At 46.7% G+C, this 26,379-nt stretch overlaps 1 protein-coding gene across 1 annotated transcript in view; it reads right to left on the bottom strand.

The window, feature by feature from the left end:
- Nucleotides 1-11,531, bottom strand: part of LOC116973714 (two pore calcium channel protein 1-like) — a 47,510-nt gene extending 35,979 nt beyond the window's left edge. The window contains exons 1-3 of the mRNA XM_033022021.1: nucleotides 11,269-11,531; nucleotides 2,177-2,259; nucleotides 840-954 (exon numbers count right to left, since the gene is read on the bottom strand). Of these exons, the coding sequence (XP_032877912.1) occupies nucleotides 840-954; nucleotides 2,177-2,259; nucleotides 11,269-11,370 (300 nt within the window). The 5' untranslated portion in view covers nucleotides 11,371-11,531. The remainder of the gene's footprint in view (nucleotides 1-839; nucleotides 955-2,176; nucleotides 2,260-11,268) is intronic.
- Nucleotides 11,532-26,379: the final 14,848 nt, after the last annotated feature.

The raw sequence follows: 26,379 nt of genomic DNA, 5'->3' as shown, positions 1-26,379 counted from the left end.
CATCGTCGGTCCATTCCCTCCACAGATGCTGCCTGACCCGCTGAGTTCCTCCAGCACTCTGTGCTTTACTCAAGATTCCAGCATCTGCAGTTCCTTGGGATTCATTTTTTCCGTTGCTGGTTGCTCGGGACAACAGCACAGGCGATGTGTGGAGCTGCCAATGCTATGGGTCTATTCTCTTAGTTTAGTTTAGAGATATAGCACGGAAACAGGCCCTTCGGCCCATCGAGTCTGTGCCGACCAGCGATCCCCACACAATGACACTATCCTACACTCACATTGGGAACAATTTTCCGAAGCCAATTAACTTACAAATCTGTCTGTCTTTGGAGTGTGGGAGGAAACCAGAGCACCCGGAGAAAACCCACGCAGTTCACGGGGAGAACGTGCAAACTCCGTACGGACAGCACCCGTAGTCAGGATGGCACCCGGGCCTCTGGGAGGTCGCAGCTCTACCGTGGCGCCACCATGACGCCCTTCTGCTCAGAGACTAAAGGCCCTGTCCCACTGTACGAGCTAATTCAAGAGCTCACCCGAGTTTAAAAAAAAATCAAACTCGTGGTAAGCACGTAGAATGTACGTAGCGGGTACGTCGGAGCTCGGGAACGTCTCTTAGCGGCTCGGAACGCTAACGGCAGGTACTCGGGAAGACTCGCTAACGGCAGGTAAGCACGGGAAGACTTGTGAAGATTTTTCAACATGTTGAAAAATGTCCACGAGAGCCCCGAGTACCGACGAGCGTCCATTACCGTAAATCTCCAAGTTCGAATCAGGGCAAACTCGGGAGAACTCTTGAATTAGCTCGTACAGTGGGACAGGGCCTTAAGGAAGCAACTTACCCAAAGAGGCAGCAGATAGACGGCGGGTTCCTCAAACAGGCCCAGGAAGAGATCGACAAGGATAAAGAAGTAGGTGATTCCCTGCGTAGACCAGTGGTTGTATAATTTGTAGAACCTAGGATGAAGACAAAGGTTTTTCAAGTTAGTTGGAGCACACTGGTGCTTGAACGATCGCTGTTGTTCCTAACGTTAACCAGTTTTACATGCAAATTGTACAGATGCTAGCCTGCCCAAACTCTGAAGGTTGACACGGTGGCACAGCGGTAGAGTTGCTGCCTCACGGCGCCAGAAACCCGGGTTCCATCCTGACCATGGGTGTCAAGTCAAGTCAAGTCAAGTTTATTCGTCACCGGGCGATCGAAACTCCCGCGATCGGGGCAATCGAAACTCCCCGCGATCGGGGCGATCGAAACTCCCGCGATCGGGGCAATCGAAACTTCCCGCGATCGGGGCAATCGAAACTCCCGCGATCGGGGCAATCGAAACTCCCGCGATCGGGGCGATCGAAACTCCCGAGGGGAATATAAAATCACGAGGGGAATAGATTGGGTAGATGCACAGCCTTTTATGCAGAATAAGGAATCTTGTAGCAGAGGACAAAGGTTTAAGGTGAGAGAGGAAAGATTTAATAGGAACCCCAGGGGCAACTTTTTCCACACAGGTGGGTGGATGGAACGAGCCTCCAGGGAGATGATTGAGGCAGGTACAATAACAACATTTAATAGATACTTGGACGGGAACATGGATGGGAAAGGTTTAGAGGGATATGGGCCAATCTCAAAGGTTATGGTGAGAAGGCAGGAGAATGGGGTTGAGAGGGAAAGATAGATCAGCCATGATCGAATGGCCGAGGAGACTCGATGGGCCGAATGGCCCACCACTTCTGAACATGAACCTCTGGCAAATGGGATTCATTTAGATAGGGTGATTTGGCCAGCATGGGCGAGTTGGGCCGAAGGGCCTGTTTTCATGCTGTGGACTCGGTGACATGAAGCCTCTGCATTTTCAATCTGTGTCTTTCAAGAGAGAGCTAGATAGGGCTCTTAAAGATAGCGGAGTCAGGGGATATGGGGAGAAGGCAGGAACGGGGTACTGATTGGGGATGATCAGCCATGATCACATTGAATGGCGGTGCTGGCTCGAAGGGCCGAATGGCCTACTCCTGCACCTGGTGTCTGTTGCCGCGGTATCTGTGGATTACATGTTATGTGACATGTTTCTCGGGGATGGACTACAATGAGAAAATACATCCACATCAGTAACTGCTGACTCTGCAAAAAAACTAAAGACCTGAGACCCACTGAGAGTGATGCAATAATAAATGATTAACTTCCTACCTGACAGCTTGCGGGGAGGTTTCAAATTGGATGTTCCTGTTGTATTGAGCGTCAGAAACGTAAGCTGCGGCCAGGAGCAGTTGCTGTGAAATTATAAAATCAATCAGAGTTTTTTAAAAAAGGAGGACAAACAGGAACGTGGTCTGTGTGGGGGGCTGAGAGGGGGCGTCACGGTGGTGCAGCGGGTAGAGTTGCTGCCTCACCGCGCCAGAGACCCGGGTTCCATCCTGACTACCATATAACCATATAACCATATAACAATTACAGCACGGAAACAGGCCATCTCGACCCTTCTAGTCCATGCCGAACACGTATTCTCCTCTAGTCCCATATACCTGCGCTCAGACCATAACCCTCCATTCCTTTCCCGTCCATATAACTATCCAATTTATTTTTAAATGATTGTATTGTATTGTATTGTATTCAAATTTATTGTCATTGTCTCAGTTAGAGACAACGAAATGAATTTCCCTTACAGGCATTAAAATAAAAATAAAAATAAAAAAATAATAATAAAAAATAAAAAATATTAAAAATAAAATATAATTTAAAAAAAAAAAAAAAAAAAAAAAAAAAAGCACAAACAGTGAAAGTTCACGACACAACATAACACAATGGCACCAAGGTGAGGAAGGCACCATAGTCCAGCCAGCCTCCACTCCGTTCTTCCCAGATGTTCACTCGTGGTCGAGGCCTTCCTAGCACCCGCAGTCGCCGCCCCGGGTGGCCCGATGTTCAGGCCCTCACGCCGGGCTGGTGGAACACCGACGCCGAACCCTGACGGTGAACATCCTCCTCAGCGGCCCGGACCTCCCGATCAGCCGCCTCCCGCAGCCGGAGTCCGCAGCTCCCGTGTCCGCAGGCCGAGCCGGGCAAAGTCGCAGGACCCCGCGCTGTCCATCAGCGCCGCCCGCGTTGGGAGCTCCGCAAACCACAGCTCCATGATGTCGGTGCCGCAGGTCCAGCATTCCGGGCTCCAGACGGCGATCCCCGGTAAGGCATTGCCAGCCCCGCGATGTTTCAGCGCTGTCCCGCCGCTGCTGGAGCTCTGGTCGATCCCGGCAGGAAAGGCCAAGCCAATCCAGTAGGTAGGCCGCTGGGGGGGGGGACTCGAATAATAGTCGCGTCTTCACCAGGAAGCGGCTGAAGGACGGTATCCCCCGCACCGTACCCTCTTCCCCCACATAAAAACACAAAAACCCCACAAAAAAACACACTTTTACATAACTAAATAAACAAAAAAACAAAAAGATACCGGGCTGTAGGTGGAGGCTGCTGGCACCAGCGCCACCGGAAGTACAACATGATAAAAACGAACCTGCCGCCACCACCTTCACTGGAAGCTCATTCCACACAGCCACGACTCTCTGAGTAAAGAAGTTCCCCCTCATGTTACCCCTAAACTTCTGTCCTTTAATTCTCAAGTCATGTCCCCTTGTTTGAATCTTCCCTACTCTCAGTGGGAAAAGCTTATCCACGTCAACTCTGTCTACCCCTCTCATCATTTTAAAGACCTCTATCAAGTCCCCCCTTAACCTTCTGCGCTCCAAAGAATAAAGCCCTAACTTGTTCAACCTTTCTCTGTAACTTAGTTGCTGAAACCCAGGCAACATTCTAGTAAATGTCCTCTGTACTCTCTCTATTTTGTTGACATCCTTCCTATAATTAGGCGACCAAAATTGTACCCCATACTCCAGAATTGGCCTCACCAATGCCTTGTACAATTTTAACATTACATCCCAACTTCTATACTCAATGCTCTGATTTATAAAGGCCAGCACACCAAAAGCTTTCTTTACCACCCTATCTACATGAGATTCCACTTTCAGGGAACTGTGCACAGTTATTCCCAGATCCCTCTGTTCACCTGTATTCTTCAATTCCCTACCATTTACCATGTACATCCTATTTTGATTTGTCCTGCCAAGATGTAGCACCTCACACTTATCAGCATTAAACTCCATCTGCCATCTTTCAGACCACTCTTCCAACTGGCATAAATCTCTCTGTAGACTTTGAAAATCTACTTCATTATCCACAACCCCACCTATCTTAGTATCATCTGCATACTTACTAATCCAATTTACCACACCATCATCCAGATCATTGATGTACATGACAAACAACAGTGGACCCAACACAGATCCCTGTGGCACCCCACTAGTCACTGGCCTCCAACCTGACAAACAACCATCCACCATTACTCTCTGGCATCTCCCAATCAGCCACTGTTGAATCCATCTTGCTACTCCACCATTAATACCCAACCATTGAACCTTCTTAACCAACCTTCCATGAGGAACCTTGTCAAAGGCCTTACTGAAGTCCATATATACAACATCCACTGCTTTACCCTCATCAATTTCCCGAGAAACCTCTTCAAAAAATTCAAGAAGATTAGTCAAACATGACCTTCCAGGCACAAATCCATGTTGACTGTTCCTAATCAGACCCTGTTTATCCAGATGCTTATATATATTATCTCTAAGTATCCTTTCCATTAATTTGCCCACCACTGACGTCAAACTAACAGGTCTATAATTGCTAGGTTTACTCTTAGACCCCTTTTTAAACAATGGAACAACATGCGCAGTACGCCAATCCTCCGGCACTATTCCCGTTTCTAATGACATTTGAAATATTTCTGTCATAGCCCCTGCTATTTCTACACTAGCTTCCCTCAATGTCCTAGGGAATATCCTGTTCGGACCTGGAGACTTATCCACTTTTATATTTCTCAAAAGTGTCAGTACTTCCTCTTCTTTGAATCTCATAGTTTCCATAGCTACTCTACTTGTTTCCCTTACCTCACATAATTCAATATCCTTCTCCTTGGTGAATACCGAAGAAAAGAAATTGTTCAATATCTCCCCCATCTCTTTTGGCTCTGCAGATAGCTGTCCACTCTGACTCTCTAATGGACCAATTTTATCCCTCGTTATCTTTTTGCTATTAATATAGCTGTAGAAACCCTTTGGGTTTACTTTCACCTTACTTGCCAAAGCAACCTCATATCTTCTTTTAGCTTTTCTAATTTCTTTCTTAAGATTCTTTTTACATTCTTTATACTCCTCAAGCACCTCATTTACTCCATGCTGCCTATAATTATTGTAGATCTCCCTCTTTTTCCGAACCAAGTGTCCAATTTCCCTTGAAAACCATGGCTCTTTCCGATTTTTACTATTTCCTTTCAACCGAACAGGGGCATAAAGATTCTGTACTCTTAAAATTTCACCTTTAAATGTACTCCATTTCTCTTCCACACCTTTCCCATAAAATAAAATGTCCCAATTTACTCCTTTTAAATCCTTTCGCATCTCCTCAAAGTTAGCCTTTCTCCAATCAAAAATCTCAACCCTAGGTCCAGTTCTGACCCTCTCCATAATTATATTGAAACTAATGGTATTGTGATCACTGGTCTCGAACTGTTCCCCAACGCATCCCTCTGCCACCTGACCAGTCTCATTTTCTAACAGGAGGTCCAGCACCGCTCCTTCTCTAGTAGGTACTTCTATGTATTGCTGCAAAAAACTATCCTGCACACATTTTACAAACTCCAACCCATCCAGCCCATTTACAGAATGTGTTTCCCAGTCTATGTGTGGAAAATTGAAATCTCCCACAATCACTACCTTGTGCTTACTACTAATATCTGCTATCTCCTTACATATTTGCTCTTCCAATTCTTGATCCCCATTTGGCGGTCTATAATACACCCCTATAGTGTTGCTACCCCTTTCCCATTTTTTAGTTCCACCCAAATAGCCTCCCTAGACGTGCTTTGGCAGGATAGATTAGAGGGCTCGTCTAGGGAGGCTATTTGGGTGTAATATCTTCCCTGATAAGCAATGCAACACCTCCACCTCTTGCCCCTCCAATTCTATCACACCTGAAGCAACGAAATCCTGGAATATTTAGTTTCCAATCACAGCCCTCCTGCAACCATGTTTCACTGATCGCCACAACATCATACTTCCAGGTGTCTATCCAGACTCTAAGTTCATCCACCTTTCTTACAATGCTCCTAGCATTAAAATATACACATTTAAGAAACCCACCCTCTCTTATTCTCTGTTTATTGTCATAAACAGAGAATAAGAGAGGGTGGGTTTCTTGCACTACGGGCGCTGTCTGTACGGAGTTTGCACCTTCTCCCCGTGACCTGCGTGGGTTTTCTCCGAGATCTTCGGTTTCCTCCCACACTCCAGAGACGTACTGGTTTGTAGGTTAATTGGCTTTAGTGTAAATGTATAATTGTCCCCCAGTGTGTGTGTAGGGTAGTGTTAATGTGCGGGGATCGCTGGTCGGCACGGACTCGGTTGGCCGAAGGACCTGTCTCAGTGCCGTATCTCTAAACTAAACTAAGGGGGACCCGCCATGGGGAGGTGTGGGGAAAAGGGCCGCTGAGAGAACAAAGAGGACCCATCGGGGCTATAATGTATCATTTTGTAACTTTGTCATTGCCCCATAAGTGGCAACAATACATACAATACAATACCGTTTATTGTCATTTCAACCTCAAATCAAGTTCAAACGAAATGTAGTCAACTCCTTGCATACTTTGTGTATTAGATGCAGTTTAAGAATAAGGGGTAAGCCAGTTAGAACGGAGACGAGGAAACACTTTTTCTCACAGAGAGTGGTGAGTCTGTGGAATTCTCTGCCTCAGAGGGCGGTGCAGGCCGGTTCTCTGGATGCTTTCAAGAGAGAGCTAGATAGGGCTCTTAAAGATAGCGGAGTCAGGGGATATGGGGAGAAGGCAGGAACGGGGTACTGATTGGGGATGATCAGCCATGATCACATTGAATGGTAGTGCTGGCTCGAAGGGCCGAATGGCCTACTCCTGCATCTATTGTCTATTGATGAGTACCAGTTCAGTTTATTGTCACGTGTACCGAGGTACAGTGAAAAGCTTTTGTTGCGTGCTGTCCAGTCAGCGGAAAGACAACACATGATTACAAGCAAGCCATCGACAGTGTACAGATACGTGATAAGGGAATAACGTTTAGAATGAACTTACATAGTGAAGTTAAAAACAAATGTAAAGTGAGAATGTATTACTTTGTTCTACACACTGTCGATCTCACAGAGGCAACTGGTTTGAGTCATACAGCATGAAACAGACTCTTGGCCCAACTACTCCATGCCAACCATGCAGTTGTACAGAGCCCTAGTGAGACCACACCTGGAGTATTGTGTGCAGTTTTGGTCCCCTAATTTGAGGAAGGACCTTCTTGCTATTGAGGGAGTGCAGCGTAGGTTTACAAGGTTAATTTCCGGGATGGCGGGACTGTCATATGCTGAGAGAATGGAGCAGCTGGGCTTGAACACTCTGGAGTTTAGAAGGATGAGAGGCGATCTTATTGAAACATATAAGATTATTAAGGGATTGGACACACTAGAGGCAGGAAACATGTTCCCGATGTTGGGGGAGTCCAGAACCAGGGGCCACAGTTTAAGAATAAGGAGTAAGCCATTTAGAACGGAGACGAGGAAACACTTTTTCCTCACAGAGAGTGGTGAGTCTGTGGAATTCTCTGCCTCAGAGGGCGGTGGAGGCAGGTTCTCTGGATACTTTCAAGAGAGAGCTAGATAGGGCTCTTAAAAATAGCGGTCAGGGGATATGGGGAGAAGGCAGGAACGGGGTACTGATTGGGGATGATCAGCCATGATCACATTGAATGGCGGTGCTGGCTCGAAGGGCCGAATGGCCTACTCCTGCACCTATTGTCTATTGCCTATTGTCAACCAACATGCCCCATCCACACTGGTCCTGTTTACCTGCATTTGGACCATATCCCCCTGAAACCTTTCTATTGAGAAAAAGGTACAGAAGTGTGAAAACGCACACCTTCAGATTCAGGGACAGTTTCTTCCCAGCTGTTATCAGGCAACTGAACCATCCAACCACAACCAGAGAGCAGTGCAGAACTATCTACCTCATTGGAGACCCTCGGACTATCTTTGATTGTCTATAGCTCATACCAATCCAGGCAACATCCTTGTAAATCTTCTCTGCACACCTTCCAGCTTAATGCCATCATTCTTATAGCCGTGTGACCAAAACTGAACACAATACCCCAAATGTGGCCTCACCATCAGTAACATAACATCCCAACATCCATGTAAGAGCAAGGAACTGCAGATGCTAGTCTATATTACTAAAAGTCTGATCTTGACCACTTCCTGTTGTTCTGTATATTGATTTTAGAAAAAGCGCTGCCACTTACTCAGGCTGTGATTTTTGGCCAACTTACTCAGAGTCCCCCTCCGCTACGCAGGACTTGAAGATTTTTCCCATCGATTAAAAATAAAAGAGTTATTAGTGTTTAAAAAATGTTGAGATTCTCTCTCCTGAAGGCCACGCCCCTTCCGGAGGGACTATAAAAACCGGAAGTGTTGAGTGCCTCAGAAAGATGGGGGAGCGAGAGGGTCACGCCTCTCAGTCTGAGCTGTGAATAACACTGAACACATGTCAATTAAACTGTGACTGGTTTTACTGACCTGTCAGTGCCCTTAATGTGGTTTGAAAATGTAGTTTGGAAATGCTAAAGCTGTGTTGCCTTTGGTTTGGAAATGCTAAAACTGTTGCCTAATTAAAGTTGCCTTGCCAAATTAAAGTTGCCTTGCCAAATTAAAGTTGCCTTGCCAAATTAAAGTTACCTTGCCAAATTAAAGTTGCCTTGCCAAATCAAAGTTGCCTTGCCTTCTATATAATTAAAAGTCTAATCTTGACCACTTCCTGTTTGCGCTTTATATTGATTTTAGAAAAAACGCTACCACGTATGGCTGTGATTTTTGGCCATCTTACTCAGAGTCCTCCTCCGCTCATCAGGTGCCGAGGATTTTTCCCATCGATGAAAAATAAAAGAGTTATTAGTGTTTAAAAAATGTTGAGGTTCTCCCTCCTGTCAATCACACCATGAAGGCCACGCCCCTTCTGGTGGGAGGGGGAGGGACTATAAAACCCAGAAGTGTGGGCGTGGCTCAGTCTCTGCAAGATGGAGGAGGGAGAGGTCACAACTCGCTTTCTTTAGTGGCCTTGCACCCTGCTTGAAATGGTAAGAAACTGCACTTGAATTTGGTGGCCTTGCTTGAAGAGGTATGAAACTGCACTTGAATTTGGTGGCCTTGCACCCTGCTTGAAATGGAATTTCAAGGAATAGCCGTGAGTCAACTGCCAGCCCATCAACCGTGAGTGAGTGAGCTGCCAGCACAACAGGCTTGAATGACTGAGCCGGCAGCCCAATAATCCATTCGGCCCACAATGTCCATACTACCCATCTGGAAACCAGTCCCTTCAGCCCACAACACCCATACTAGCGCTCCAGAAATCCCCCCCCCCCCCCCCCCACTGGCCACCAATCTTGGAATTGGTGGAGAGGTGGAATATTGGTGTGATGCTGGGACCATGTGTCCCACTTATTCTAGTTTATACTAAAGATAGACATGAAATACAGGAGTAACTTAGTGGGTCAGGCAGCATCTCTGGAGAACATGGTTTTCTTTCTGAAAGAGTCTAAAGAAGGGTTCCGATCTGAAACGTCACCTATCCATGTTCTCCACAGATGCTGCCTGACCCGCTGAGTTACTCCAGCACTCTGTGAAACGTCACCTATCCATGTTCTCCACAGATGCTGCCTGACCCGCTGAGTTACTCCAGCACTCTGTGAAACGTCACCTATCCATGTTCTCCACAGATGCTGCCTGACCCTCTGAGTTACTCCAGCATTTTTTTCTCTCTATTTTCTATTTAAACCAGCATCTGCAGTTCCTTCCTTCACTTCCATACTGGGTATCCTGACTGAGGGAGGCCAATATTCCTGATGCCCTGTTGGAGGAAAGGAGGGGGGAGGCAAGGAGGTTGCTGAGTGAAGCCAAAATCAAAAGACCTCGCTCTAACAACTGAAGTAACCCATGGCGGAAGGTTTGCGTGTTTGTTTAGATTAAAATTACGACCCTGACTTGGAATAAACTGGAGCTCAGGCTGGGACTGACAGGAAGACGTGGAATGTGAGCTCTTGTCCCACTGTGTGTTTCCATTTAAAAACAGAAAAGTTAAGAAGAAAAAAATGTTAAGCAGCAACCGTGTAAAACAGGCTAGAAATAAACTAGAAACATACTCGCAACAAGCTAGACACAAACTGGACACAAACTGGACACAAACTGGACACAAACTGGACACAAACTGGACACAAACTGGACACAAACTAGCTACACACTGGACACAAACTGGACACAAACTAGCTACAAACTAGCCACAAACTAGCTACAAACTGGACACAAACTGGACACAAACTGGACACAAACTGGACACAAACTGGACACAAACTGGACACAAACTGGACACAAACTAGCTACACACTGGACACAAACTAGCTACAAACTAGCCACAAACTAGCCACAAACTAGCTACAAACTGGACACAAACTGGACACAAACTGGACACAAACTGGACACAAACTGGACACAAACTGGACACAAACTAGCTACACACTGGACACAAACTAGTCACAAACTGGACACAAACTGGACACAAACTGGCTACAAACTGGACACAAACTGGACACAAACTGGACACAAACTAGCCACAAACTAGTCACAAACTGGACACAAACTGGCCACAAACTAGCTACACACTGGACACACACTGGACACAAACTGGACACAAACTAGCCACAAACTAGCTACAAACTGGACACAAACTAGCTACAAACTGGACACAAACTAGCTACAAACTGGACACAAACTGGCTACAAACTGGACACAAACTAGCTACAAACTGGACACAAACTGGCTACAAACTGGACACAAACTGGCTACAAACTGCACACAAACTGGACACAAACTGGACACAAACGAGACACAAACTAGCTACAAACTAGCTACAAACTGCACACAAACGAATTACAAACTAGCTACATACTAGCTACATACCAACTAATGTTGGATACAAACTAGCTACAATCTGGAAACAAGCTGTCCACATCTGCCGCGTATTTCCCCGCTCTCCCTGCCTCTGTTTCTCTCCCCTCCTCTCCCTGCGGTCCCGTTACCACAATGCTGAATCGTCGGACCGAGGAAGGTCTCACCTCATCGTCGACCAAGTTGAGCTCGGCTCGACCCATGTCCCCGCTCACCGGCTCCTCCGCCTTGTCCACCTGGAGCTGCCCAGCGGCCGCCGCGACCCACATCCCCGCTCCCTGCGCTGGGGGCCGGGCCGGGCCGGGGCTGGGCTTGTAGCGGGGGCTGGGGGGGACACACACGGGGGGAGAGGGGTGTAGTGGGGGGAGCCGGGACACAGACTCTCCGCCCGGGGTGGTCTGGAGACTGGGAGGGGAGAGGAGAGGAATGAAGAGGAGGGGAGTTGAGGGGGGAGGAGAGGGGCGTAGAGGAGAGTTGTGTGGAGGGGAGGGGAGTTGAGGAGAGTGGAGGGGAGTTGAGGGGAGGGGAGTTGAGAGGGGAGAGGGGAGAGGAGTTATGGGGAGAGTTGAGGAGAGTGGAGGGGTGTGGAGGAGAGTGGAGAGGAGGGGTGAGGAGTTGAGGGGAGTTGAGGAGAGTTGAGGGGAGGGGAGGAGAGTTGAGGGGAGTTGAGGAGAGTGGAGAGGAGGGGTGAGGAGTTGAGGGGAGTTGGGGAGAGGGGAGTTGAGGAGAGTGGAGAGGAGGGGTGAGGAGTTGAGGGGAGTTGAGGAGAGGGGAGGAGAGTTGAGGGGAGTTGAGGAGAGTTGAGGAGAGTTGAGGGGAGTTGAGGAGAGTGGAGAGGAGTTGAGGAGAGTGGAGAGGAGAGGTGTGGAGTGAAGAGACTGGAACAAACACTCTCGGCCCGGGAACTACACTGTCTGCTGACTGCAGCTCCTGTCCCAGACACCCAGCCTTGTTTTCCTGTCCCGGGGCCGGCGCTTTGTGAAGACTATCCGCTGATATATGGGTGGAAAAGTGCAAGGTAAGCCGCTATTTGCCATCATGTGACAGGGCGGAGAACTCGCCCTTGCCCGGCCCCGGACAAGTTGCTGAGGAGTTGGAGGAGGAATATTGTGCCGCGCCTGGGGTTTAAATCTCACCGCCAATTTAATGGCATGTAAATAAATAAATATATTGTCGCTCGCTGACTTTTTCCTCGCTGGGAGAATTGATTTTTCTTCAAGAGACCCGGAGCTATGATCATTGTATCGGAAGCAACTGCAGATGCTGGTTTACACCGAAGATAGACACAAAATGCTGGAGTAACTCAGCGGGACAGGCAGCGTCTCCGGAGAGAAGGAATGGGTGACATTTCGGGTAGAGACCCTTCTTCAGACTGTGCTGGTATGTTGAGAGCAAGTCGCAGAGCTGTACAGCACGGAAACAGGCCCTTCGGCCCACCTTGTCCATGCAGACCAGGTTGGCATACTGGGCTAGTCCCACTTGCCTGCATTTGGCCCAAAGCCTGCTAAACCCTTCCTGTCTTTAATAATGTACAAAACCATGGGAGGAATAGATCAGCTAAACACAGAGTCTCTTGCCCAGAGTAGGGGAATCGAGGACCAGAGGACACAGGTTTAAGATGAGGGAGGAAAGATTTAATAGGAATCTGATGGGTAACTTCTTCACACAGTGGGTGGTGGGTGTATGGAACGAGCTGCCAGAGGAGGTAGTTGAGGCTGGGACTATCCCAACTTTTAAGAAACATTTAGACAGGTACATGGATAGGACAGGTTTGGAGGGATATGGACCAAGCGCAGGCAAGTGGAACTCATGTAGCTGAGACATGTTGGTCGGTGTGGGCAAGTTGGGCCGAAGGGCCTGTTTCCACACTGTATCACTATGAATCTTGTGCAGGCATCTATATATTTCCTCACCATCTCCATTGCAGGTGACAGACTACTGACCGACATCCACTATAAACCCACTGACTCCCATGGCTATCTGGACTACACTTCTTCCCACCCTGCTTCCTGTAAGGACTCCATCCCCTACTCCCAATTCCTCCGTCTGCACCCAGGATGAGGCGTTCCACACCAGGGCATCTGAAATGTCCTCATTCTTCAGGGAATGGGGGTTCCCCTCCTCCACCATAGATGAGGCTCGCACCAGGGTCTCATCCATACCCCGCAACACTGCTCTCTCTCCCCATCCTCACCTTTCACCCCACCAGCCGTCACATACAAAAAGTAATCCTCCGTCAGTTTCGCCACCTCCAACGTGGCCCCACCATTCGCCACATCTTCCCATCTCGCCCCCCCCCCCCCCCCCCCCCCCCCCACCGCTCCCTCTGTAACTCCCTGGTCAATTCGTCCCTTCCCACCCAAACCACCCCCTCCCCGGGTACTTTCCCTTGCAACCGCAGGAAATGCTACACTTGTCGCTTTACCTCCCCCCTCGACTCCATTCAAGGACCCAAGCAGTCTTTCCAGAGGTTCACCTGCGCCTGCTCCAACCTCATCTATTGCATCCACTACTCTAGGTGTCAGCTGCTCGCTACATCGGTGAGACCAAGCGTAGGCTTGGCGATCGCTTCGCCGAACACCACCACTCGGTTCGTAATAACCAACCTGATCTCCCGGTGGCTCGGCACTCTGTGAATCGTCACCTATCCATGTTCTCCACAGATGCTGCCTGACCCGCTGAGTTACTCCAGCACTCTGTGAAACGTCACCTATCCATGTTCTCCACAGATGCTGCCTGCCCCACTCAGTTACTCCAGCACTGTGAAACTTCACCTATCCATGTTCTCCACAGATGCTGCCTGACCCGCTGAGTTACTCCAGCACTCTGTGAAACGTCACCTATCCATGTTCTCCACAGATGCTGCCTGACCCACTGAGTTACTCCAGCACTCTGTGTCTATCTTTGGTATAAAACCAGCATCTACAGTTCCTTGTTTTGACATTGCTGAGTCTTGTCTTGTGTAGTGTTCAAGAGCCTGATGGCAGCTGGGAAGAGGAGTGATGATTGATTGAAGATCGCTTCCCACTGACTGACCTTTCATTTAAAGTGACTTCTGTCGGTCCTGAATGGTGCCAGATGAAGACAAGCCTTGTCCCGGCGTGTGGATGACTCACTGTTTGACATCTACATAACTATCGATGGTTCAATAGAGCTTTATTGTCACATGATCAAACGCACAGTGAGTTTATTTTCTCACATACAAGGGAGCATTGCCATCCCCAAACTCATTCACGATTAGCAAGTGTACAGAAATAGTCCACTCTGCCCAGGACAAGAAGGCTCTGCAGGGAGTAGTGCGTTCGGCGAACGCACTATGGGAACTTCACTTGCCCCCCTGCAGGAACTATACATCAGGAGGTGCAACTCCAGAGCCAACAAGATCATGGGAGACCCCTTCCACCCCAGCAACGGACTGTTCCAGCTGCTACGGTCAGGCAAACGCCTCCGTTGCCATGCGGTGAGAACGGAGAGGATGAGAAGAAGTTTTTTCCCCAGAGGCCATTAGGACTGTAAACTCCTATCTCACCAGGGACTAAGTTTACTGAACCACTCTACTGGTGTGTGGTGTATTTTTAAAATTGCTGTTTTTTTCTCCCACAAATATGTAATTACTGATTCTGTTCCATTCTGTTTTATAGTTTTTTTGCACAATTCGCGAGCATTGCCACTTTTCATTTCACTGCACATCTCGTATGTGTATGTGACGAATAAACTTGACTTGACTCAACTCCATACCAGCTTGTACTGCTACTTCCAAAGTTTGTCCAACTTTAGGAAGAACTCTGTAAGAAGGAACTGCAGATGCGTTTTACACCGAAGATAAACACAAAATGCTGGAGTAACTCAGGGGGACATGCAGCATCTCTGGAGTAAAAGGTTATGGGTGACGTTTTGGGCTGAGATCTTTCATCAGACCCAGCTCAGCCTGAAGAAGGGTCTCGACCCAAAATATCACCTATTCCTTTTCTCCAGAGATGCTAACTGTCCCATCAGTCTGAAGAAGGGTCTCGACCGGAAATGTTGCCTATTTCCTTCGCCCCATAGATACTGCCTGTCCCGCTGAGTTACTCCAGCATTTTTGGCTACCTTCGATTTTCCAGCATCTGCAGTTCCTTCTTAAACATGCTGCCTGTCCCGCTGAGTTACTCCAGCTTTTTGTGTTTATCTTTTAGGAAGGACCGTATGGAGTCTTGTATGGAATGTAGTGAGCAGGTCAGACACCACTCTACAACCCTGGCAGATTAAACAGAATGATATCTGAACTAGTGGAGTTGAATTGCAAGAACATTCTGCTTAACATAGGCGTGGATGTGCTTGAGATAAACTGCAGTGCAACCCATTTGTTTGCAAGAATGTAAAGAGCTATCGGGGGGCACAGTGGTGCAGCGACAGCCTCACAGCGCCAGAGACCCGGGTTCGATCCTGACTACGGGTGCTGTCTGTACGGAGTTTGCACGTTCTCCCCGTGACCTGCGTGGGTTTTCTTCAGGATCTCTGGTTTCGGTAAACTTCAATGTTTTATTATGAATGTTTAATGTTTTATGTGTCATTCTTAACTGTCACTGTAAGTCATGTTGTCACTTGTGGGCGGAGCACCAAGGCAAATTCCTTGTATGTGAATACTTGGCCAATAAACTGATTCATTCATTCATTCATTCATTTGTCTTGTTGAGTTTCATTGTCTGTACTTGTTCTCACCCAACTAACAATCGCCTGTTTCCTTTATCATTGTTACTTTTTTGCAGATAATAGACAATAGCTGCAGGAGGAGGCCATTCGGCCCTTCGAGCCAGCACCGCCATTCAATGTGATCACTGTGAGAGATTGTTCTATATCTCTCCACATCATCGTCTGTATCTCTCGATTCCCTTTCCCCTTGAAGAAGGGTCTCAACCCGAAACGTCACCTATTCCTTTTCTCCAGAGATGCTGTCTGACCTGCTGAGTTACTCCAGTTTTTTGTGTCTATCTTCTGTTCCCAAACCAAACCGTGGTGCATCCTGATAAAATGTTTTCAATGATGGATCTGTAGAAGTTCACAATCACAATAATACTTTATTAGCCAAGTATGTTTTGCAACATACGAGGAATTTAATTTGCCAAGTCAGTCATACAAATAAAAAGCAACAGAACACACAAAACACATTTTAACATAAACATCCACCACAGTGACTCCTCCACATTCCTCGCTGTGATGGAAGGCGAAAAAAAGTTCAATCTCTTCCCTTCTTTGTTCTCCCGTGGTCGGGGGCCTCGAGCCTTCAGTTGACTCCCGTAGCCGGCAGTGTTTGGGCCCTCCGCATCGGGGCGATCAGCTCCTGCATCAGGGGATGTCAGCTCCCCCGCACCGGGTGATCGAACCCCGGGTCGGGACTGGTCGAACCTCTGCATCGTTGGAGCTCCCGACATCGGCCTCTCCCGAGACTGCAAGCTCCCGATGGTAAAGTCCGCAGGCCGCGGTTGGAGCGAACCCAGGAAAGGGATCGACTCCGATGTTAAGCCCGCGCCCCGCGGTGGGGCTCAAGTCAGTCCGAGGAGGCTTCCAGCTCCATCGATGTTAGGCTGCAGAGCGACCGGAGATACGATCCGGAAAACAATCGCATCTCCGGCAAGGTAAGAAACTGAAAAAAAAAACTTTCCCCCGACCCCCACATAAAACAAACCAGAGAACATTTACACAGAATTTTAACACACACTAAAAACAAAACAAAGATGGAAAAACACACAGATTGTTGGCGGGGCTGCCAATTGTGCAGTGCCCCCTGGTGGTGATAGTTGCAGGGGACATGTTAAACTTCCTGAGCCTTCTAAGGGAGCAGAGGTGTTGGTGTGCTTTCTTGGTCGTTGCTTCAATATGGGTGGTCCAGGAGAAGTTGTTGGTGATATTGACTCCCAGGAATTTGAAGTTTTCAACCATCTCCAGTCCAAGACTGGAATCTGAAGAAGGGTCTCGACCCAAATCATCAGCCAATCCGTCTCTCCAGTTCTTCAGTCTGAAGAAGGGTTTCGGCCCGAAACGTTACCTATCTCCTTCGCTCCATAGATACTGCTGCACCCGCTGAGTTTCTCCAGCATTTTTGTGTACCTTCGATTTTCCGGCATCTGCAGTTCCTTCTTGAGAACTCTCCAGAGATGCTGTTTGTCCCGCTGAGTTACTCCAGCATTTTGTGTCTATCTTGAGAGAAATTCTCTGCCACAGAAGTCAGCGGAGGCCGATTCACTGGATGTTTTCAAGAGAGAGTTAGATTTAGCTCTTAGGGCTAAAGGAATTAAGGGATATGGGGAAAAAGTAGGAATGGGGTACTGATTTTAGATGATCAGCCATGATCATATTGAATGGTGGTGCTGGCTCGAAGGGCCAAATGGCCTACTACTGCACCTGTTGTCTATGTTTCTATATGTTGTTGCCTGGACACCAGGTCACAAAGCTCTCAATCTGGATCTCAATCCAGTCTAGGCAGATATGAATGAATGAATGAATGAATGAATGAATGAATGAATGAATGAATGAATGAATGAACACCGGCGTGCCACAGGGCTGTGTGCTCAGCCCTCTCCTCTACTACCTCTTCACCCACGACTGCATCCCTAAGTATGGCTCCAACGCCATCATTAAATTTGCCGATGACACCACGGTGGTAGGACTGATCAGTGACAACGACGAGTCAGCCTATAGGGAGGAGGTCCAGCACCTGACAGCCTGGTGTGCCAACAATAACCTCGTCCTCAACTCCAAGAAGATGAAGGAAATTATTGTTGACTTCAGGAAGAACAGAGGGGGCAGACATACCCTCATCCACATAAACGGGACTGAGGTGGAGCGCGTCTCCAACTACAAATTCCTCGGGGTACACATCTCGGAGGATCTGTCCTGGTCCCTCAATACCACCAAATTGATCAAAAAGGCGCAGCAGCGCCTTTACTTCCTGAGGAGGCTCAAGAAAGCTCACCTGTCCCCCCAGATCCTGACCAACTTTTACCGCTGTACCATCGAAAGCATCCTGACCACCTGCTTCACGGTATGGTACAGCAGCTGCATCACAGCTGACAGGAAGGCACTACAACGGGTGGTGAAAACCGCTCAGCACATCATCGGTGCCCCGCTCCCTGCCATGGATGCCCTCCACCGAAAACGGTGTCTGAGACGGGCCGGGAAGATCATCAAGGACCCCTCCCACCCTAACCATGGACTGTTTGCCCTCCTCCCATCAGGGAGGCGGTACAGGAGCCTCAGGTCCCGTACAAGCAGGCTGAGGAACAGCTTCTACAACAACACTATCACCCTGCTGAACTCGGAGTCCCGCTGCTAGACTCTCCCACTTGTATACATTTATTTCCCTATGTACCAGTTTAATTCATCCACAATCCACACATTGTTAACCAGTTGTTTTTATTTTTATTGTATGCTTATTTTGTATTTGTATTTTTACTTCTACTATCTTGCACTATGACTATGACCAGACGCTAAACTGCATTTCGTTGTACCTATACTTGTATTTGTGCAATGACAATAAAGTTGAATTGAATTGAATTGAATTGAATGAATGAATGAATGAATGAATGAATGAATGAATGAATGAATAAATGAATGAATGAATGATTGAATGTATAGTTTATTTTGGTCATACATTAAAAAGAACAAAAGTTTACAATCTGTATGAATATGAACCAACACTGTATCCATTTCACACATAATCAATCACTGAAAAAGGAATAGGCTGAAGCCACAACGCTTAGTTTTGCCTATCCTATACAATCCATAAAATACCCAGAATATCAGCATTACAAAAGGAAAAAAAAAAAAAATTTACTCTAAATTGTAATCCTTACTTCTTTTACATTTTAATAATTTTCCTTAATTATCTTACATTTTAAGGGTTTCTTGAAACTCAACAGAGAGCAACAAAATTTCAACTCATCCCTAAGCCCGTTCCATAATTTAACTCCCAAAACTGAGACGTATCTATATTTTACATTGGTTCTCACTTTACATGTTTCAAAAATACACAACCCTCTTATAATGTCCTTCTCGTAATTTAATTGTTTTTGAATGCTAACAGGAAGGCTTTTTATTCCTAACTCGGAAAAGTATTTCTAATGTCTTTACATGCACAAAATCCAAAATGTTTAAAGTACCGGACTTTATGAATAATGGATTTGTAGTTTGACGGTAAGAAGCTTTATGTATTATTCTAATAGCTCTTTTCTGGAGTTTAATTATAGGGTCTATATTATATGGTTATATGGTATATTTGTTTTATATACATTTCCCCAAACTTCAACGCAATATGATATATATGGTATTATAAGCAAGCAATACAATATATACAAACACTTCTTATTCAACAGATCCTTTGTTTTGTAAAGAATAGCAATGAATTTAGATAATTTCCGTTTGATGTATTCTATATGTGGCTTCCAACAAATGTGTAGGAAAGAAATGCAGATGCCGGTTTAAATCGAAGGTAGACACAAAGTGCTGGAGTAACTCAGCGGGACAGGCAGTATCTCTGGAGAGGAGGAATGGGTGACGTTTCGGGTCGAGACCCTTCTTCAGACTGAGAGTCAGGGGAGAGGGTATTGAGAGACAAGGAAGGGTAAGGTGGAGTTTAAGAGACTTCTGGATAGGTGCATGGATATGCAGGGAATGGAGGGATATGAATCACGTACACACAGATAATTATTGATCTTGGCATCATGTCATGTCTGTGTCTTTTTGTCTTATTTTTGTTATTTTTAGTGTGTTTTATAAGTTTGTGTTAATGTTCTCTGGTATATTTTATGTGCGGGGTGGGGGAGGGGGGAGGGGTCAGGGGGAAACTTTTTTCAATTCCTTACCTTGCCGGAGATGCGATTGTTTTCCGGATCGTATCTCCAGTCACTCTGCAGCCTAACATCATGGAGCTGGCGGCCTTGCTCGGGACTGACTGAGCCCCACCGCGGGGCCGTGGACTTACCATCGGAGCCTGCGATCCCTTGCCTGGGATCGACGCTCCAACCGCAGCCTGCGGATTTCGCCATCGAAGAGCTCGCAGTCTCGGGTAGAGACCGATGTCGGGAAGCTCTGAACGGCGCAGAAGGTTTCGTCCAGCCCCGACCCGGGGTCAGATCGCCAGGGAGTTGAGATTCCGCCCCCGATGCGGAGGGCCCAAACGCCACCGGCTACGGGAGTCAAGATCGTCCCGTCAACGGAGGCTCAAGGCCCCCGACCGCGGGAGAACAAAGAAAGGAAGAGATTTGAACTTTTTTTCGCCTTCCATCACAGTGAGGAATGTGGAGGAGTCACTGTGGTGGATGTTTATGTTAAAATGTAGTTTGTGTGTTCCGTTGCTTTTTTATTTGTATGACTGACTTGGCAAATGAAATTCCTCGTATGTTTCAAAACATACTTGGCTAATAAAGTATTATTATGATTATGACCATAGATAGACAAAAATGCTGGAGAAACTCAGCGGGTGAGGCAGCATCTATGGAGCGAAGGGATTGGAGACGTTTTGGGTCGAGACCCTTCTTCAGACTGAACTGGGTCTGATGAAAGATCTCAGCCCGAAACGTCACCCACCACCTTCAGACTGATGTGGTGTGTGTGTGTGTGTGTGGGGGGGGGGGGGGGGGGGGGGGGGGGGGGTGGTAGAAGAAGAAGGGTCTGAAGAGGGGTCTCGACCCGAAACGTCACATAGAATCATAGAATCATAGAAAGTAGGTGCGAGAGTAGACCACCAGGTCCGTCGAGCCCGCACCTCCATTCGCTCATGGCTGAACACTAAACAGACACACTTACCCACAAACAGTAGACACAAGACACAGAACACAAGACACTACCCTCCCCTTTATACCGCTATCACCCCTCTCCACCCCAAGAACCGCGTGATCTCCTGGGGGAGGCAAAAAACCGGATAAAAACCCAGGTCTATTCGGGAAAAAAATCCGGGAAATTCCTCTCCGACCCCAATCCAGGCGATCGACCCTTGTCCAGGAGATCACTCAGGTCTACTATACTAACCATACCTAGGTCCATATCCCTGCCCTCTCCCCGTAGCCCCTTATCCCCTTGGCAGCTAAAAAACCATCTATTTTTGACTTAAATATATTTAACGTTTCTGCTTCCACTGCTCCCTGGGGCAGTGAATTCCACAAACTAACCACCCTCTGGGTGAAGAAGTTCTTCCTCATCTCAGTTTTAAAAGAGCCCCCCCTCACTCTGCAACTATGTCCCCTAGTTCTAGCCTCCCCGATCATTGGGAACATCCTCGGTGCATCCACCCAATCAAGGCCCCTCACGATCTTATATGTTTCAATGAGATCGCCTCTCATTCTTCTAAACTCCAAAGAGTAGAGTCCCAGCTTACTTAACCTTTCCTCATATGTCAATCCCCTCATTGCAGGAATTAATCTTGTAAACCTTCGCTGCACTGCCTCCAGTGCTAGTACATCCTTTCTTAAGTATGGACCCCAGAACTGTACACAGTATTCCAAATGTGGTCTCACTAATACCGTGTACAGCTGCAGCAAGACCTCCGTGTTTTTATACTCAAGTCACCTATTCCTTTGCTCCATAGATGCTGCCTCGCCCGCAGTTCTTTCTTAAACATAATTATGATCATGTTCGGCACAAACATTGTGGGCCGAAGGGCCTGTTCCTGTGCTGTACTGTACTGTGGTTCTTGATTCCCCTACTCTGGCTAAAATACTCTGGAGCTGATTTAGCCATGTATGTTGTATGTGACTTGTTGTACTTTGTACCTGACATGTGTGGCTTACTGCACGTTGTACATGGCTGATTTAGTCATGTATGATGTATGTGACTTATGCACCACTTATATGTGTAGGAAAGAAATGCAGATGCTGGTTTAAATTGAAGATAGACACAAAGTGCTGGAGTAATTCAGTGGGACAGGCAGCATCTCTGGAGAGAAGGAATGGGTGACGTTTCAGGTCGAGACCTTTCTTCAGACTGAGAGTCAGGGGAGAGGGAAATGAGAGACAAGGAAGGGTAAGGTGTGCAAAAGAGACATCAAAGGGGACAAAGGTCAAGGGAAATGTGGAATAGATCATTGTTAGCTGGAGGAAGGTGACAATGAAGCACACAATGTAAAATTTAATCAGGACAGTCAGACTGGTCAGAGAACTAGTATGTGGGAGGAAATAGGCAACGTGGTATGTGGGAGGGATGTAGAGAGAGGGAAAGCAAGGGTTATTTGAAGTTGGAGAGGCACCATTTATATGTCTGGTAGACAAAGACAAAGATGCTGGAGAAACTCTGGCAGCTGGCAGCATCTATGGGTCAACCCGAAACATCGCCTATTCCATCTCCCCGCTACCTTCATGTAGAAGGTACAGGAGCCTGAAGACTGCAATGACCAGGTTCAGGAATAGCTACTTCCCCACAGCCATCAGGCTATTGATCTCAACTCAAACATAGCCCATGATCAGTTTATTTGCACTTTATCAGTTTATTTATTCATGTGTGTATATATGTATAGAATGGTATATGGACACACTGATCTGTTCTGTAGTCATGCCTACTATGTTCTGTTGTGCTGAAGCAAAGCCAGAATTTCATTGTCCTATCAGGGACACATGACAATAAACTCTCTTGAATATGAATCTTGAATCTTGAGACGCTGCCTCACCCGCTGAGTTTCTCCGGCATTTTTGTCCATCTTCGATTTTGCCAGCATCTGCAGTTCCTTCTTAAACATTTATATGTCTGATTTAGCCATGTATGTTGTATGTGATCCACTGCACATTGTGCATGGCTGATTTAGAACCGCACATGTTGTATGTATTTGACATATTGCACGTTGTACATGGCTGATATGGACACGCGTGTAATGTATGTGACTTACTTTACTGCACCCATTGCGACAGGGAGTTGTAGCAGGCTCGAAGGACAGGGGCAGGGCTCTGGGGGCCGGTGGGACGGGCTCTGGGGGCCGGTGGGACGGGCTCTGGGGGCCGGTGGGACGGGCTCTGGGGGCCGGTGGGACCAAAGATCCTATAGCTATAAGATCTTTGGGTGGGACGGGCTCTGTGAGCCGGTGGGACGGGCTCTGGGGGCCGGTGGGACGGGCTCTGGGGGCCGGTGGGACGGGCTCTGTGAGCCGGTGGGACGGGCTCTGGGGGCCGGCAGCAGCAGCAGCAGCAGCATGGGCGAGGTGTCGGAGCGGACCCTGCATCTGGCCGTGCTCCTGTCCTTCACGTCGGGACTGATCGTGGGCTGGCAGGCCAACATCATGCGCCGCCGCTTCCTGGATTGGCGGAGGAGGCGGCTCCACTCCAAGCTGCTGGAGACACAGAAAAAACTGGACCTGGCTTGAGGAGGGAGAGAAGGAGAGACGGGAGGAGAGAGAGCTGCAGGTTGGTGTGGGCACGGCCGGCGGGGCACTGGAAACCAAATATACTCTGAAGAAGGGTTTCGGCCCGAAACGTTGCCTATTTCCTTCGCTCCATAGATGCTGCTGCACCCGCTGAGTTTCCCCAGCACTTTTGTGTACCTTACTACATACTAGCTCCTCTGGTATCTTTGCTGAAAACATAGGCAGGGGCTCAGCTCACACTGACAGTGTTAGTGAGCCGGCCCGGCCTCTAGTTACTGTGTTAGATATCTGCCTGTAGTTACAACATTTTGAGATTTTAAAGATCAAGTCTGTAATTTATCCCATCAGATAAAGCATAAAAAGAAGTTTAATTTGACACCTAATTCACTTTCATATCTTCAGTATTAAAAATGTTATGGCCATTTTCATACTCGGAAATTAGCATCTTGTTCCCTATAGGGGGGTTGCACGTAAGGTCACTGGGTCATAGGGCTTGACGCACGGAGCCGCTTAATCCATCTGGAGGACATCTGTAACTTCCGGTACATGTTATTAATGCTAGAAACGCGTACTTTCCTACCTGTTAAAAACCGCCAAAATGTTGAATTTTTGCGCTGAAATAAATTGTGGAAGTTGGAGTAAGTGTGAGAGACATGGACCCAACTTCAGAATTACAAACCTGAAGCGAAATGAAGGTACAGAGAAGCGAGAACTGAAGGGACAACAGCAGCAAACGTGCTTGATAAACATTGGCTGTGCAGATATCGGAATTGAAAATATTGGGAATGATCGCGTTTGCTCACTGCATTTCCCCCCGAAGAACCGGCAGTGTATTTGCTGCAGATATGGGGGTATAAATTCACCGCATCTGAACGTTCTAAATGGTCCCGTTCCAGTAAAAAATTGTGTTTTTTCTTGATTCCTTTGGTATCTAAAAAGTCTCAGAAGTGATAAATCTGGCTGTAAATTTTTCTTCAGATGCGTTTTCATTTTGTATGTAAAAACCCACTTGGAAACCATGGGCGATTTAAAAAAATTACAGCCAGATTAATCACTTCTGAAACTTTTTTGATGCCAAAGGAATCAAGAAAAAACACCTTAGTTGATGAAATGCAGTGAGCAAACGGCCAATGTTCGCCAAGCACTCTGCCTGTTGTTGTCCCTTCAGCTCTCGCTTCTATCTACCATCATCTCTCCTCACTTTTGGAATTCTGAAGTAGGCTAAATGTCTCACACGCTTATCCCGATTTCCATAATTATTTACAGCGCAAACATTGACAATTTCAGCGGGTTTTAACGGGCCCGCTACGCTGGAAACAATGGTAAGTGCCTACCTGCAGTGCCTACATCGCGTGTACTCCACTTGGAGTAGCGTAGCAACAGTACGGGTCATGGGTCGTGACCCGACTGCCGTGAAACCTCCCTATTGCTTTTCCATTGACTTAACACAAAAGCTGTGATCGAGGACAGTCAAAAGCCCATAACTTACTTAAAAATTAAGAGAACTAAAATAAATTTTCAGTTATCGTAGATTGAAGCATTCTGAAACAAATATGAAACAATCTTACTTAGATGACTTGAAATTAAAGCATATCATTAGTTAGTTACCTAATTGTAGCTAATTACAAAAATTCAATTACTAGATCTAAACATCTATCAATTTCTTAAGAATAGATTAACATTTTTAAATAGCCTAAGTGTCCAAATAACATTCACACAATAATTCAGAATATAACATAATTTTAAAATCTCATTGTCATGGGTTTATAGGCCAAATGGAAGGAGTTTAATGTTTAATACCTGTAAATTAATGGCCATTTAAATCAGCTTGCGAGTAGGTTTTACTGGAACGGGACCATTTAGAACGTTCAGACTGTGGTGAATTTATACCCCCATATCTGCAGCAAATACACTTCTGGTTCTTCGGGGGGAAAATCACCGTTTCGCAACGTAAAATGTGAATTAAACACATCTTAAGCAACACTTTTATACATAAAAATAAACTACTTTTACCTGGTCCTCCATAAAATCTGTCCCAGTTGTCGGCATTGACGGCTTCAGAAGCTGCTTTTAAAATCATTCCAGCGATTAACTTGTCGGGTGAAAAACACACAGAACGGCCGTAGGAACGATTCTTTAGCAACATCTTGCACTCCAACAAATATAATTCAGGACCAGGTCGGGGAAAAAAACCCATTTTAACCCCGCCCCCCCCCCCCCCTCAAACGCGCCAAAATCGTGCACACGGCCAGTGGCAGAATTACAGCGCCGCTGAAGGTAAGTTTTGTAACATACCTACAGGTAGACACTTACCATTGTTTCCAGCGTAGCGGGCCCGTTAAAACCCACTGAAATTGTCAATTTTTGCGCTGTAAATAATTATGGAAATCGGGATAAGCGTGTGAGACATTTAGCATACTTCAGAATTCCAAACGTGAGGAGAAATGACGGTAGATAAAAATGAGAGCTGAAGGGACAACAACAGCCAGAGTGCTTAGCAAACATTGGCCGTTTGCTCACTGCATTTCATCAACTAAGGCATTATTTGTGTTTTTTCTTGATTCCTTTGGCATCTAAAAAGTTTCAGAAGTGATAAATCTGGCTGTAAAGTTTTTAAATCGCCCAAGGTTCCCAAGTGGGTTTTTACATACAAAATGAAAACGCATCTGAAGAAAAATTTACAGCCAGATTTATCACTTTTGAGACTTTTTAGTTACCAAAGGAATCAAGAAAAAACACAAATAATGCCTTAGTTGATGAAATGCAGTGAGCAAACGCCATAATTCCCGATATTTTCAATTCCGATACCTGCACAGCCAATGTTCACCAAGCACTTTAGCTGTTGTAGTCCCTTCAGCTTCTCTTTCATTTCATTTCGCTTCACGTTTATAATTCTGAAGTTGGATACGATGTCTCTCACACTTACCCGGACTTCCACAATTTTTTTCAGCGCAAA

Source organism: Amblyraja radiata, chromosome 5, assembly GCF_010909765.2.
Source record: "Amblyraja radiata isolate CabotCenter1 chromosome 5, sAmbRad1.1.pri, whole genome shotgun sequence".
Taxonomy (NCBI): domain Eukaryota; kingdom Metazoa; phylum Chordata; class Chondrichthyes; order Rajiformes; family Rajidae; genus Amblyraja; species Amblyraja radiata.
Note: the sequence above shows the minus strand (reverse complement) of the source record. Positions and strands in the feature narration are given on the sequence as shown.